This window comes from Dasypus novemcinctus, chromosome 26 (genome assembly GCF_030445035.2).
Source record: "Dasypus novemcinctus isolate mDasNov1 chromosome 26, mDasNov1.1.hap2, whole genome shotgun sequence".
Lineage (NCBI taxonomy): Eukaryota > Metazoa > Chordata > Mammalia > Cingulata > Dasypodidae > Dasypus > Dasypus novemcinctus.
In genome coordinates, this window is record NC_080698.1 from 40,503,651 (window position 1) to 40,520,607 (window position 16,957).

The window sequence follows — 16,957 nt, forward strand, 5'->3', positions numbered from 1 at the left end:
TATGTTCCTAGTAGCATTGTTCACAACAGCGAAAAGGTAGACGCAACCCAAATGTCCATTAAGAGATAAATGGATAAACAAAATGTGTTATATACATACAGTGGAATATTATTCATCCGTGAAAAGGAAGGAGGAGGTCCTATACATGCTACAACATGGATGACCTTGTAAACATTACTCTAAGTGAAATAAGCTAGACACAAAAGGACAAATATTATATGATTCTACTTCTATGAACTACCTAGACTACACAAATTCATACAGACAGAAAGTAGAGCAGAGGTTACCAGAGGATAGGGGTAAGAGGAAATGGGGAGTTAATGCTTAATGTTTGGGATGTTGAAAAAGTTTTGGCAATAGATGTTAGTGATAGTGGCATACACTATAAGTGTAATTTAATGCCACTGAATTGTACACTTAAAAATAGTTAAAAATGGCTAATTTTACCACAATAACTTTTAAAAAAAAAAACACACACACAAACTAAATACAAATGGCCATAAAATAGTAATTCCATTGCTAGGGACCAAAATTGCAAGTACTGTAAGAGATCTTCATATCTATACTTATTATATACTATACTTAATTTTATTTTAGCCCTTTAAGTGAATTTCAAAATGTAATTTTCATTTCCCCTCACTGGTTTTATTTTTATAAATCATATTGTACCTACATTCTAACTTACTGAAGAAAAGAGTAAATCATGAAGCAGCATGATCACGCTCATTGATATTGAAGTGTCATCATGCATTTTTACTGCCTCTATCCCTGCTCTCAGACTGCCTCTCACATGATCTCCGTTACCATTGGAATTCAGCTTTGTTGTTTTATTTTAAAAGCGACATTCAGAATGTAACTTTCATATCAAAACATCTGAAGGATGTCGTTGATTTGGAGTAAAGGAAGATGCAATAAAGTCTTCTCTGTAAAGAGAATAAAGAGCCCCTTAGACTCAATGGCCTTTCCTGTTCTGGCCCCTGCCTCTGCTCAGCCTCAAGTGCTGCGGCTCTTCCCTGCATCCTCCATGCTCCAACCATATCCAAAGGATTTGTGGTTATCCAAATGAGCTTCAGCCCCTCATACATATTTCAACTTCTCTTATCCTTCCCTGTCTTGCCCACCTTGTGAATTCATACTCGTCCCTCAAGGTTCAACTTGAACAATCAAAAGCTTCTCTGATTTCTCCTTTCCAGAGCTGAGTAAGCATGTCTCTTTCATATGATATGTTGAACATTCCTCTATTATGATTCTCATAAATTTTGAAATTCAGTTTTATGTCCTAAGGTGTGTTTCTTGAGGGCTGGCCATTTGTTTACTATTATTGTGTCACCAGTGTCTAACTGTGCATGCCACACAGGCCCTTAATAAATGCTGAATTAGTTAATTAACACATAAATAGAATCATTTATTGTTATGGATAGACATGACCTTAGAGTTCTTCTTGTCCTACGCTTCCTGGAGTGCACTCCAGGAAGAGTGTATGAATTGATTATAAGTGGTACCAGATGAACTTTTAAAAATATTTAATGGTTATATATTCATTTGAATTGCATTATAAAACCCAAGATTTCACGAATATGTTAAGACATGGCCAAATTAGATTTCACTTTAAGGAAGACATTTGGAATGAAAATATTAGTATAAACAAAGCTGGGGCACAAGTCTGGCAGAAATATGGCAAAAATAACTGAAATCTGGGGAAAAGTCTCGGTCAGGCTTTTCCTTTACAGCAGAGGCAATGCTGAGGCCCAGAAAATAGAAATGACATGTGCAAGAAACTGAGACTTAGTCAGATCAGCTGACTGTCCCTTTTCATTTCTCTCTCATTCTCATAATCTTGTGGCTAAAGCTATCACCAATATCAAAGACTAATTAAGATATGTGTATGTTAAGGGTATTGCTAACTATGGAAACTTAGTGCTGAAATTTAAGTAGCCCTGGGTTATTTCCCTTCTACTCATCCCCAAATTTAGAACCCAAAACCTTGATAGCCTTCTTCACCGCCACCACTCCACCCAGCTTTTAACCGTTGCTCATCTGTAAAACGAGGGTTTGGAGCATAAGCATTGAGGGCAGTTCTATAGCCACAGATTCTTTGCACCTTATAATGTCAGTGACTAGAATCCTATCTTGCTAAGCTGATATAGTAATAACTTTTTCCATATCTATCTGCAGAACCTACCAAGCCACCAGCCGGCATCTTTGCCAGAAGCCTTTCTGCAACAGACATTGAAGTTTTTTGGGCCTCCCCCATAAAGAATAGAGGACGAATACAAGGTTATGAGGTATATACAAAAAATATGTGCCTTGGATCTGGAAAAGAGTCCATATGCCTAAGCTAGACTTCCAAGTTACAGTCCAATGGGGAAAAGACCAAGTTCCCATTTACAGGCATTTGTTTTAGAGGCCTGGCTTCTAGCCAAGCAATTATTGAAAACACTGAACACTATTGTGAGAATATCACTTTTCTATGTTACACTCCAGAGAAGTTTTTCAAAATATATGCAAGTTTAAGCATTTATGAGACGGTTGGCAAAATAAGCATTGACTTCTGATTTGCCTGGGAGCGCTTGGTCTCAAAAGGGAGATGGGGAAAAAGAAATATCCAATAATGGCAGTGCCAATTTGCCATTTCACTATGAAACTGAGAAAAAAAGGTGGCTCATTTGTCAGCACATCCAAAACTCTTTGTTTTGGAAGTTCTGCTGATATATAAAACTAACTGTATCATAAGAATACTGCATAAAAAATAATATATTAAAACGGAGGAGGGGGGGTAGCATCAAGATGATGGCATAAGACATCCCCAGGCATATTTCCTCTTAGACACAACTAAATAAAAGGATGGATTCAACTGGCTTAGAGGATGACAGAGACTGGAGAAAGACTGCACAAATGCTGCATCAAAGTCAAAAGAAAACCACACACACAGAAAAAAAAAAAAAGAGGAAGGAGAGCAGCACAGACCTGCCAGTCCAGACCCCTCCCCCTGGTTTGAAACACAGAGGCAGCATTCTGGGCCAGGCACCTCCTGCCGTGGTAACTGACCACAGAGCCACCCACAACAATGACTTAAGCATCCCACACACATTCAGGCACAGGGACCCAATGCCACATAGATCTAGGATGAGGCCTTAGTGGTCAGCATGCGTAAACATATAGAGCAGTCCCCAGAAATAAGGGTGACCCACACAGGAACTATTGGCAAGTATGCTCACTCTCAGCCCAGTCCCTAAATGCCAGTGCACTTAAACAGAAAAAAAAAGAAAAACACAAGTGTTTCTAAACACTGACCCTATCTGCCTCCATGGATCAGGATTCCCTAAAGCAGAAGTTACCAGAGGCAGAAAAGCCACATGGAAAAGGGAAACTGAACCACTGTAAGATAGGGCTGAAAACTGGAATTAAAAGGCCACCCAGAGCTCAGGAAAGGAGCTGAACACATCCAAGCTGCTGGGGAGAAAAATATATATGAAAACAAAGAGAACAGACTAGGACTTCCAGAGGAGGAACACAGGAAAGGAAATCCTCTCATTTAGGGGAAACTTTCACATATAATGGGTAATATTAACAGTTATTGCACATGCCCAGGGCAAGAGGCAGACATAGAAAGACCTGAGAAAATATGCACTATTGAATGTGGGCTGCTCTAAAGGTTCAGTATAAACTGGAAAAAGCATTGAAGAGATCCTTAACACACAGCCAATCTACACTAAAGACCTAGGCAAAAGGGAGAAACTGACTTCCGGAACTAGCACATCAAAACAATCAAAGGCCTAGGCATCAACAAATCATCAAAAGCTATATAAATAAACTGGAAGAGGTCAAGGGACAAATGAAAACTCCAGACAAAACACAGACAGTGGGACAACTAATCAATGATGTTCAGTCAATTCTGAATCAATTCAAGAAGCTAAAGGAAAATATGGATAGAAATAAGCCAAATTTGGATAAAGAAGTAAAGGATATAAGGAAGATAATATGTGAACAAAAAGAAGAATTAGAAATTTTGGAAAGAAACATAAATTATGGGAATGAAAAGCACAATAATGAAAGCTAAAAACACTAGAGGTGTTCAACAGCATATTTGAACATACAGAATAAAGAATTAGCAAACTAGAACACAGGACCATCAAAATTGTACATACAGCCAGAATTGCAGATAGAGAAAAGAATCCAAAAAAGTGAGCAGAAACTAAGGGACCTGTGGACAATATGAAGCATACCAACATACACATTGCAGGAGTCCCAGAAAGAGAGAGGGACAAGGGGGCAGCAAGAATATTTGAGGAAATGATGGCCCCAAATTTTCCCAGTCTTAAAAAGGCATAAATATGGATGTCCAAGAAGCATAAAGGACTCCAAACAGAATAAACCCCAGTAAATCTACCTCAGGACACATGCTAATCAAAATGTCAAATACCAAAAATAAAGAGAGCAAAGAGGATGCACAAGGGATCCTCAATAAGCCTAAATGCTAATAACTCATCAGAAACTATGGAGGCAAGAGGCAGTGGTATGACATATTTAAGGCACTGAAACAGAAAAACTGACAGCCAAGAATTCTTTATCAGGCAAAAATGACCTTGAAAAATGAGGGAGAATTTAAGATGGTCACAGATAACAAAAAACTATGATAGTTCATCACCAAGAGTCCTGCCCTCCAATAAATGCTAAAGGGAGTTCTTTAAGGTACAAGGAGAGGACAGGAGATAGTAGCTTGGAGCAGAATGAAGAAGTAAAAATCTCCAGTAAAGGTAATTACATAGGAATATACAAAAACCAATAGTATTGTATCCTCAGTATGTAGTTCTACTCTTTATTTCCTATGAGACTTAGAATACAATTGAATAAGAAATAATCATATTTTCATGTAATGGACATGCAAAATATAAAGAGGTAATGTGTAAGGAAAAAAAACATATAAGGGGGAACAGAGGATATAGGAAGAGTGACTGTGTATGCTATTAAAGTTGGAATCTTTTTGAATTTGTAGGTTATAGACTTAGATTGTATAATACAAGCCCAAGGATATCCACAACGAAAGTATTTAAAATATATACAGAAACAGAAATGACAAGGGGATCAACCAATTACAAAAACAAAAAATCAGCTATAAACAAAAGACTGCTGAAATAAAGGAAAAGAGGGACATAAGAATATAAGAAATATAAGATGGAAAGCAGACTTGGCCCAGTGGATAGGGCGTCTGTCTACCACATGGAAGGTCCGCGGTTCAAACCCCAGGCCTCCTTGACCCGTGTGGAGCTGGCCGATGTGCAGTGCTGATGTGCACAAGGAGTGCTGTGCCACGGAGGGGTGTCTCCCATGTAGGGGAGCCCCTGCACAAGGAGTGTGCCCCATAAGGAGAGTCACCAAGCACAAAAGAAAGTGCAGCCTGACAAAACACAGATTCCCGTGCCGCTGACAACAACAGAAGCGGACAAAAAAGAAGAACATGCAGCAAATGGACACAAAGAACAGACAACTGGGGCGGGGGGAGGGGAAGGGGAGAGAAATAAATAAAATCTTAAAAAAGAAATACAAGACACAAAAGACAAAATGGCTGAAGTATACCTGCCTTATCAGTAATTACACTGACTATAAATGTGTACATTTACCCCAATCGACCCAGATTAGCAAAATTGATAGCAAAGCACAATCCAACCTTTGACCCAGAATAGGTTGAAAGTGAAAAGATGGAAAAGTTTTTTTTTTCATACTAATAGTAATCAAGAGTCCTGTGGTGTCTATACTACTATGTGACAAAACAGATGCTAAGTCAAAAAAAAAAAAATTACAAGAGATTTTTTTAAAATAACACTATATATTAATAAAATGGTCAATCCACCAAGAAGAAATAAGTCATAAACATTAATGCATCTAACCACAGTGCCCCAAAATAAATGAAGCGAACACTGACAAAATTGAAGGAAGAAATAGACACCTGTACAATAAAAACTGGAGCCTTAAGTAGACTATTTTCATCAAGGGATAGATCTAGACAGAGATTCAATGAGAAAATGGAGAAATCGAAAACACTATAAATGAATTATATTTAATAGACATATACAGAACACTGCACCCCAAAACAGCAGAATACACATTGTTTTCAAGTATAAAAGGACCATTCTCAAGAATAGACTACTTTAGGTCACAACACAAGTCTAAATAAATTTACAAAGTTTGAAATTATACAAAGCATCTTCTCTGACCACAAATAAATGAAGCAACAAATCAATAACAAAGTGCTTTAATTTCATAGACTACATATGCAAATTCCAAAAAATGGGTCAGTTTAAACAATGGAGATTTATTCACTTATGGTTTTGGGACTGAGACAATGTCCAAATCAGGACATCATCAAGGTGATGCTTTCTCCCTGAAGATTGTGGTATTCTTGGGCTGACATCTGGTTATCCTTCTGTCCTCTCTCACAGGGTGAGTCACAGGGTAGCATCTCTTGGCCTCTCCCTCCTTTTGGGTTCAGTTTCATTCTTCCTGTGGCTCCTTCTGTCTGAATTTCATTCTCTTACAAAGGATTCAAATAATAGTATTAAGACCCATCCTGACTGAGGTGGGACACACCTTATATGAAGTAACCTCATCCAAAAGTACTACTTACAATGGGTTCTGCCCACAGGATTATATTTAAAAACATGTTTTTCTGGGGTATATACACCTTCAGATCACCACAGAGGAAGAACTGGAACATCAACAAATATATGAAACAGCCTTTTAAACAATCACAGGTCAAAGAAGAAATCAAAAGGGAAATCAGGAAATATCTTAAGATGAATGAAAACAAAAACACAAATATCAAAACTTATGGGATACAGCAAAGGTGGCCCTAAGAGGGATATTTGAAGTTCTAAATGCTTACAATAAAAAATAAGAAAGAGCTCAAATCAGAAACTGAAACTCACACCTGGACGGACTAAGAAAAAGAAGAGCAAACTGAATCCAAAGTGAGCAGAAGAAAGGAAATAACAAAGATTAGAAGAAAGAGAAATGAAATAGAGAATTAAAAAAAAAAAAGCAGAAACAATGAAACAAAAAGTTAGTTCTTTGAAAAGATGAATAAAACTGACAAACTTTTAGCTAGCCTAAGAAAAAACAGAATATGCAAATAACTAAAGTCAGAAATGAAAGGTGCGGCATTACTACTGACTCAACAGAAATAAAAAGGATTGCAACAGGATACAATGAATAATTGTATGCCAAAAAATTAGATAATCTAGATGAAATGGACAAATTCCTAGAAGCACACAAACTACTACCTACACTAATTTGAGAAGAAATAGATCTCCACAAGCAACAAATAGAGCTATTGGCTCAGTCATCAAAAATCTCTCAACTAAGAAAAGCCCAGGACCAGATGCCTTCACTGGTAAAATCTATGAAACATTCAAGGAAAAATTAAAACCACTACTGCTCAAAATATTCCCCCCAAAATTGAAGAGTAGCAAATAATTCCCAACTCACTTGAGGACAGCATCACCCTAACACCAAAGCTAAATTAAAATATCACAAGAAAAGAAAATTATACACGTGTATCCCTCATGAATAAAAAAAAAAAATCCTCAACAAAATACTAGCAAGCCAAATCCAATAGCACATTGAAGAAATTATACATTATGATCAAGCAAGATTTATCCCAGATATGAAAGGGTGGTTCAACAATAAGAAAATTAATGTAAAACACCATCTTAATGGAACAAAAAGAATAAATGGTCTTCTCAACTGACGCAGAAAGGCATTTGACAAAATTCAGCACCTCTTCCTGATAAAAACACTTAGAAAACCAGGAATAGAGGAAACATCCTTAATATGATAAAAGCATATGAAAAATCCACCATTTACATCTTAGTAGTGAAAGACTGAAGTCTTTCCTCCTGATCAGGAACAAGACAAGGATATCCACTGTCACCATTGTTCAACATTATACTGGAAGTTATAGCCAGAGAATATAGGCAAGAAAAAGAAATAAAAGGCACCCAAATAGGAAAGGAAGAAGTAAAATTCGCCCTATTTGAAGATGACATGATCCTATACACAGAGACTATTAAAAATCCACAAGAAAGCTATTAGTGTTAATAAGTGAATTTAGCAGAGTAGTGATTAAAGGATAAACACACAAAAATCAGTGATGTTTCTGTACACTAGTAATGAACAATCCAAAGAGGAAATCAAGGGCAAAATTCCATTTATAGTATCAACTAAAAGAATCAAATATCTAGGAATAGATTTAACCAAGGTTATAAAGAACATGTACATGGAAAGCTACAAAACATTGCTGGAAGACATTAATACTAAAATAAATGGAAGGACACTGTCCTGGTTTGAGTCTTGTGGAACCCAGAAAATTATGTTCTTAAGTTAACACCTTTCTGTGCATGTAAGCCTATTTAATGTGGGACCTTTTAGTTAGAGACAGTTAAAGGACCTTTTGAATAACAATTTTTTATTGGATCACTTTAGGTTCAATTGGGTCTTAGTCCTCTTGCTAGAGTCTTATTTAAATAGAGAACAGAAAGCAGAAACACACTGAGAAAGCTGCCATTTTGACCCCCCATGTCAAACAGAAAGAAACAATGACTCCAGGATCACCTACAGCCACAGAAAGACAGACAAACCCTGAGAGGTTGAGAGAGAGGCTGGAAGCTGGAATCATCAGAGAAGCTTAAGCCAAGAGGCTAGGCCCATGGAGCAGCTCAAAGCTGAAAGACAAGGTGAGCCTGGAGGAGAAGGCAGAGAGAGACTGGCAGACTGGCCATTTTGCCTTGTCATATGGCAGGAGTTCAAGATCCAGCAGCTGACCTTTAGTAAGATAGTATCTCTAATGATGCCTTAATTTGGATATTTTTATAGCCTCAGAACTACAAGATTTTATCCCAAATAAATTACCATTATAAAAGCTAACCCATTTCTAGTATATTGCTTGGGCAGCATTTAGCAAACTAAAGCAGGCATTCTTTGTTCATGGATTGGAAAACTAAATATTGTTAGGATGTCAGCTCTACCCAAAGTACTATACAGATTCAACACAATTCCTATCAAAATTCCAACAGACTTCTGAGCAAAGGTGGAAAATCCAATCAGCAAATTCATATAGAAAGATAAGCAACCCAAATAGCAAAAGCCATCTTGAAAAAGAACAAATTTGGAAGACTTACATTTCCTGGTTTTAAAGCTTATTACAAATCTGTTGTAATCAAAACAGCATGTACCTACATAGGACAGACATATAGACAAATGAAGTAGAATTGAGAATTCAGAAATAAACCCTTAAACCTTTGACCAATTGATTTTTTAGAAGGGTGCCAGATCTATTCAATGGAGAAAGAATAGTCTCTTCAGCAAATGGAGCTGGAAGAACAGAATAGCCATATACAAAAGAATGAAGGAGGGTCCCTACCCCACACCGATTTATAAAAGCTAACTCAAGGGAAGCAGATGTACCTCAAAGGATTGGGCTCTCATCCACTATATAGGAAGTCCAGGGTTTGATTCCCAGGGCCTCCTGGTGAAGGCAAACTGGCCCAAGCAGAGAACTGGCCCACAGGGAGTACTTGCCCACTCAGAGAGCTGGCCTATGTGGAGAGCTGGCTCAGCAAGATAATGCCAAAAAAAAAAAGAGAGAGAGAGAGAGACACAGAGCAGAGACAATAAGAGACACAGCAGACCAGGGAGCTGAGGGTGCTCAAGAGATTGAATACCTCTCTCCCACTCCGGAAGGTCCCAAGATAGGTTCCCAGTGCCACCTAAAGAGAAGACGGGCAGACACAGAAGAACATACAGTGAATGGACACAGAAAGTCGACAGCGAGTGCAAAACAATGAGGGGGACAGAGAGAAACAAATAAATCTTAAAAAGTAAACTCAAAATGGATCAAAGACCTAAATATAAGAACTAATACTATAAAACTCAGAAGAATGTATAGGGAAACATCTTCATTACATTTTGTTAGGCAGTGGATTCTTAGACCAAAAGCACAGGCAACAAAAGAAAAATAACAAATGTGACTTCATCAAAATTAAAATCTTTTGTACATCAAGGATTCTATCAAAAAAGTAATAAGATGGCGGCAGACTTGACCCAGTGGTTAGGACGTCTGCCTACCACATGGGAGGTCCGCAGTTCAAACTCCGGGCCTCCTTGACCCATGTGGAGCTGGCCCATGTGCAGTGCTGATGCACGCAAGGAGTGCCCTGCCATGCAGGGGTGTCCCCCGAGTAGGGGAGCCCCACGCGCAAGGAGTGTGCCCCATAAGGAGAGCCGCCCAGCACGAAAGAAAGTGCAGCCTGCCCGGGAATGGTGCTGCACATACGGAGAGCTGACACACCAAGATGACACAACAAAAGAAACACAGATTCCTGTGCCACTAACAACAACAGAAGCGGACAAAGAAGACACAGCAAATAGACACAGAGAACAGACAACCGGAGTGGTGGGGGGAAGGGGAGAGAAAGAAATAAATCTTTAAAAAAAAATAAGTAAAAAGACAACCTACAGAATGGGAGAAAATATTTGGAAACCATATATCGATAAGGATTTAATATCCAGAATATATAAAGAATTACTACAACTCAACAAAAAGACAACCCAATTTTTGGAAAATGGGAAGAAGATCCGAGTAGACATTTCCTCAAAGAAGATAGACAAATAGCCAAAAAGTACGTGAAAAGTTGCTCGAGGTCATTAACCATCTAGGAGATGCAAATCAAAACCACAATGAGATACCATCTCACAACAACTAGAATGGCTACCTTTAAAAGAACAAACAAAAAATTACAAGTGTTGGACAGGATGTGGAAAAATAGGAACACTCATACATTGTTGGTGGAAATGTAAAGTGGTGCAGCCACTGTGGAAGAAAGTTTGGCAGCTCCTCAGAAAATTAAATATAGAATTAACATGTGACCCAGCTATCCCACTTCTTAGTATATACCCAAAAGAATTGAAAGCAGGCCCTTAAACAGATGTTCATGGCAGCATTCACAATTGCCAACATGTATAAACAGCCCAAGTGTCCATCAACAGATAAACGGTAAATAAAATGTGGTGTTTATACATATACACACACAATGGAATATTTTCTACTGTAAAAAAGAATGAATTTCGGATGCATACCACAACATGGATGAATGCTGAAGACATTGTGTTGAGTGAAATAAGCCAGACATGAGGACAAATATTGTATCTCATTTATATGAAAGAAGCAAAATAAGCAAATTTGTAAAATCAGAAACTAAAAGGCAGGTTACCAGGGGCTTGATGGGGGAGAGGTATAAGGGATTAATGTTTAATTTGGGGTAATGGAAATGTTGTGTCAATGAATAATAATGATGGAGGCAAAGTTTGTGAATGTAATTAACACCACTGAATTGTATATTTGAAAAGGGATAAAAAGGGAAACTTCAGGTTCTATGTAAGTTACCTCCCCCCTCAAAAAAAAAAATGCCAAAGAACTGTACACCACAAAGTAAATTGTAATGTAAACAGTAGGCTAAAGTAAATAGCATAATTATAATAATAACGTTTCATCAATTGTAGCAACAGTACCACACTAATGCGAAATGTTAATAATAGGAAAAATTGTATGTGTAAGGGGGCAGTATATGTACTTTCTGCATGATTTTTCTGTAAACTTACACCTTATTACCTCACTAACAGTATTGAATATTTCTCCAGTAGGTATGAGTAGGTATGATTTCCTAAGTCTTCTTTTTTATTTTCTCAGGTTAGATATTGGAAACATGACAATAAGGAAGAAAATGCTAGAAAAATACGGACAATTGGAAATCAAACATCAACAAAAATCACCAATTTAAAAGGTGGCATGCTGTATCATTTAGCTGTGAAAGCATATAATACTGCAGGGACAGGCCCCTCCAGTGTGATGGTCAACGTGACAACCAGAAAGCCACGTAAGGACAAACTTGTTCAGAAATATTTTTAGGATTCATTAAACATATCCCACGTTCATTTCCCATCCCCACCTCCCAGTGATCATTTGCATACTAATTGGTATAATTATTTGGATTCAGATTTATCTTAGCATTTTAACTGAACCTTTCTGAATACCATGCAAAATTCACTGCTTCAGAGGACAGAAAGATAAATGTTTTTCTCCAAACAGAGAAAGGCTACTTCTTTTAGCAATAAATGTTAGCGACCAACTGAATCTTTTTCCATTTGCAGTGCTATATGTCGTCAGATTTTAGTGACCTTGAAGACACATATTAGTGCAATAGCCCATTAAATTGCCTCCACTCTCAAATACTAGTAAGAAGATATTCCTCAGAATCCATTGAGACTTAATAATCTGTGACTTCGTATATCTTAATTTTTTTATAGCACCAAGTCAACCCCCTGGAAACATCATATGGAATTCATCGGACTCCAAAATTATCCTGAATTGGGATCAAGTAAAGGCCCTGGATAATGAGTCGGAAGTAAAAGGATACAAAGTGGGTAATATCTTTTTGCAAAGGCACCTGACCCTGCTGTTAGCAGGGACGATTTCTTTACATGAATCACATGAACCATCTTCTATCTTGTTCTAATGATGCTCTCCCAGCCTCTTTAGGAATCTCTGCCCTGAGGTGGTTTGGTTTTGAGTTTTAGAAATTGTCTATAGAAACTAGCCAGAATTTCAAGAATTGCCTAAATTTTAAGCTCAGGCAGATTCCATCAGAAATAGTTAAAGACTCTGGTTGAGTCTTAAAAAAACCTTGAAGAACTGCTTTTTAAAAAAACATGTCAGCTTTGTTTTGTTCTCATATGGTTGTATTTTTTAGTCAATAGTAATTTCTGAATATTATTAATGGATAATCAGCTTTATTCGTATGTTTTTATGGTTAGATAATTTGAGATATAGAAAAAGAAGCAAGAATTTTTCAGAAATTCATTTTCCTGATCCCCTAAATATTGACCTGTATTTAAAGAGGTAGGAAAGAATGCATGTAGCCTTGGTATCACACTTAAAAGGAGTTATAAACATCTTGGCAAGGTTTTCAAAACTAATGGGCTAAAAAAAAACAGTTTATTAGTTTTCATGATTTTTGCCACCTGGGCTGGGGCAAAATGGGCAGTTTTCAAGGACTGGAATAAGCTAGATGCTTCTTCAGGCACATACCTGGCTTCTCAGCTGAGATGGTTGGAAAAGCTGGAGATTGGCCAGGTATCACTGTTGTCACAGGTATTACCACATGGGTAGCTTGGGATTCCTCACAGCATGGTTATCCTGAGACTTCTTATTTACATGTCTAATGGCTTCCAAGTGGAAGGAAAGGGAAGATGTTAATCTTTTTAAAGGATAAGTGGGTGAGTTTCCTAGCTGCTAAAACAAATGCCATACAATGGGTTTGTTTAGCAACAGGAATTTATTGGTTCATGATTTCAGAGGCTAGAAGACTTGCTTCCTCCCAGGGGCTGACTGGTGGTCTTTGGCATTCCTTGGCTTTTCCATCACGTGACAATGCACATGGCATTGTCTTCACTATTCTCCTCTAGGTTCTGTTGACTTCTAGCTTCTGTGTGCTTCCTGTGACTTCTCTTTCTGTCCCACTTTCAGTCTATAAAGGACTCTAGTAATCTGGAATTCAACCCAACCTGATTAATTAGGCCACATCTGAACTGAAGTAACATCTGCAAGAGAGCTTATTTACAACGAGTCTTCATCCAACAAAATGCATACCAAGACCAAGAACATGAGTGCACAGTTCAGTCCACCACACTAAGGATGGAATTGCTTGCTATGAAGCTAACCCAGGTTCAAAGGGAAAGGAAATAGATGCCACCTCTTGACATGAGGAGAAGGATATATGTATAGTGAGGGAAGTAGCTGATGGTGACCATTATGACTTTAGCATGCATTGAGAAAATTGTGAACAGGAGGCTGAGGAATGAATGATTAAACTGAGGATATTTAGCCAGGGTTGGGGGGAAACTCTCAGAAGGAAGATAACCACTTCAAATATCTAAAGAACTATTATAAGGAAGAGAGATTAGAATTATTCCTCAAGATTCCAAGGAATAAAGCTATTACCAATGAGTGAAAGCTACATGAAGATAAATTTTGACTTTTTTTTTTTTTCTAGTAGCCATAGCTTTTCAAAAATGGTCTTAGTTTCAGAGTAGGGAAGAGTTCTCCATTGCTGGTAATAGTCAAATGTTATCAAGATTACCACTTAGTGAGGTTTTGGAAAAGTAAATATTGAGTGGGCAATTAGATTATATGATATTTTGAATGCTTTTAGTCCTGGAATGTTTTGAGTAAATGATCAAAATGAAGAATTTGAGAACCTCACACATTGGACTACACTGGTAATGCTTTTAGCTTCCAATAGTTTTGAATTATTAATCCTTCAAAAGCAAAAAGAATTTTTTTGCCAGTTACCTTTAATGAACCATCCTATAATCATCATTATAAAAGAAGATGATAAAACCAAACCTATCATTTACAACAAAGCTACTAGAGCTAAGGAACGAACAAAGCAGAGTGGCAGGATAGAAGATTAATATACAAAAATCAATAGTGTTTCTATACACTAGTAATAAGCAATCTGAGGAGGAAGTCAGGAAAAAATCCATTTACAATAATGGCAAAAAGAATCAAATATTTAGGAATAAACTTAACCAAGGATGTAAAACCTTGTATTCGGAAAACTACAATGCATTGCTAAAAGATATTAAAGAGGACCTCAATAAATGGAAAAAAGAACATTCTATTTTCACGGATGGGAAGACTAGATATCATTGATGTCAATTCCACACAAATTGGTACACAAATTCATGCAATCCCAATAGAAATTCCAACAGCCTTTTTTAAAAAGAAGTGGAAAACCCAATTATCACATTTATTTGGAAGAGTAAGGGCCCCAAATAGCCAGAAACATCTTTAAAAGGAAGAATGAAGCTGGAGGACTTTTACTTTCAGACTTTAAATCATATTACCTACTTACAGTGGTAAAAACAGCATGGTGCTGGCATAAAGATAGGCACATAGACGAATGGAACTAAATTGATGTTTCAGAAACAGACCCTCACATCTATGGTCAAGTGATTTTTTACAAGGCTCTCAAACCTACCCAACTGGGGCAAAACAGTGTATTCAACAAATGGTGCTTTAAGAACTAGATATCCATATCCAAAAGAAAGAAAGTTGACCCCCACCTCACACCTTACACAAAAATTAACTCAAAATGGATCAAACGCCTAATTATAAAAATAAGAATGATAAAACCTCTAGAAGAAAATGTAAGGAAACATCTTTAGGACCTGGTGGCAGGTGGAGATTTCTTAAACCTTGCACCCAAATCACAAGCAACAAAAGAAAAAATACATAAATGGGACCTCCTCAAACTTAAACACTTTGGTGCTGCAAAGGACTTTGTCAAGAAGGTGAAAAGGCAACCACTCAATGGGAGAAAATATTTGGAAACCACATATCTGATAAAGATTTGATTTCCATGCTATATAAAAAGATCATACAACGTGACACTAAAAGAACAAGCAATCCAATTTTTTAAATGGTTAAAAGATGTAAATAGACATTTATCTCAAGAGAAAATACAAATGGCAAAAAAAAACACATGAAAAAAAACATTCATTATCACTAGCTATTAGGAAAATGCAAATTGAAACTACAATGAGATATTTCACATCTCATGGAATGGACATTATTTAAAAAAAAAACAAAATATGTGCTGGAGAGGATGTGGAGAAATAGGAATATCGCTTCACTGTTGGTGGGAATGTAGAATGGTACAGCTTCTATGGAATAGAGTTTGGTAGTACCTCAGGAAACTAAATAAAGAACTGCTGTATCATCTGGCAATACCTCTACTAGGAATAGATCCAGAAGAACTGAAAACAGTGACACAAACATATATTTGCACATGGATGTTCATAGCAACATTGTTCACAAATGCCAAAAGATGTAAACAGCCCAAGTATCTGTCAACCAATGAATGGATAAACAAAATGTGGTATATACATACAGTGGAATACAATGCCACTATAAGAAGAAATGAAATTGAGACACATAAAAACAACAGACTCCAGCTCCTACAATCTGATTTATTGGACTCACCTCACTCAGCTAAGATGGAGTTGAAGAAGGACAACCACCACACCATGGAGCCTAGAGTGCCTACAACTGAAAGCAGGATGATTGCATCCAGTATCCATGTGGAATATGAGCCTCCTCCTGACATAGAGGTGCAACAGACATAACCAATCCAAGGCCCACAGAGAAAAGGTGGCATTGGAGTGGGAAAAGTGGACATGGTGGCTGATGGATATGGGGAATGGCAGGAAGAGATGAGATGTGGAGGCAGCTTTGGGACTTGGAGTTGCCCTGGATGGTGCTTCAGGGGCAATCACCGGACATTGTAAATCCTCCCAGGGCCCACTGGATGGAATGTGGGAGAGTAAGGGCCATGATGTGGACCATTGACCATGAGGTGCAGAGATGCCCAGAGATGTACTTACCAAATGCAATGGATGTGTCATGATGAAGGGAGTGAGTGTTGCTGGGGGAGGAGTGGTGGGGTGGGGGTGGTGGGGTTGAATGGGGCCTCATATAATTTTTTTAATGTAATATTTTTACAAAATCAATAAAAAAATAAAATAAAATAAAATAAAATAAAATAAAATAAAAAAAAAAACAAAACATGGATGAACCTCGAGGACATTATGCTGAGTAAAATAAGCCATACACAAAAGGACAAATATTATATGGTTTTACTAATAAGACAAATACGAAGAATAAACACATGGAGTTAAAACCTAGACTATAGGTTTCTAGGAAATAGGATGAAGGCCAAGAAGAGAGATTGATGCTTAATGTATGTAGAATTTTCAGTTAGCTTGACTGTAAAAATGTGGAAATGGATAGAGTTGATGGTAATACATTATAGTGAGATTAACTAACACGGCTCGTTTATAA

At 37.4% G+C, this 16,957-nt stretch overlaps 1 protein-coding gene across 18 annotated transcripts in view; it reads left to right on the top strand.

Annotated features, from left to right (window-relative positions):
- The window catches only part of CNTN4 (contactin 4), a 936,745-nt gene that overhangs the window by 906,681 nt on the left and 13,107 nt on the right, over positions 1–16,957 (top strand). For all 18 annotated transcript variants that reach the window (XM_058288376.2, XM_058288377.2, XM_058288387.2 and 15 more), the window contains 3 exons: positions 2,176–2,285; positions 11,744–11,930; positions 12,361–12,473. In XM_058288376.2, the coding sequence (XP_058144359.1) occupies positions 2,176–2,285; positions 11,744–11,930; positions 12,361–12,473 (410 nt within the window). The remainder of the gene's footprint in view (positions 1–2,175; positions 2,286–11,743; positions 11,931–12,360; positions 12,474–16,957) is intronic.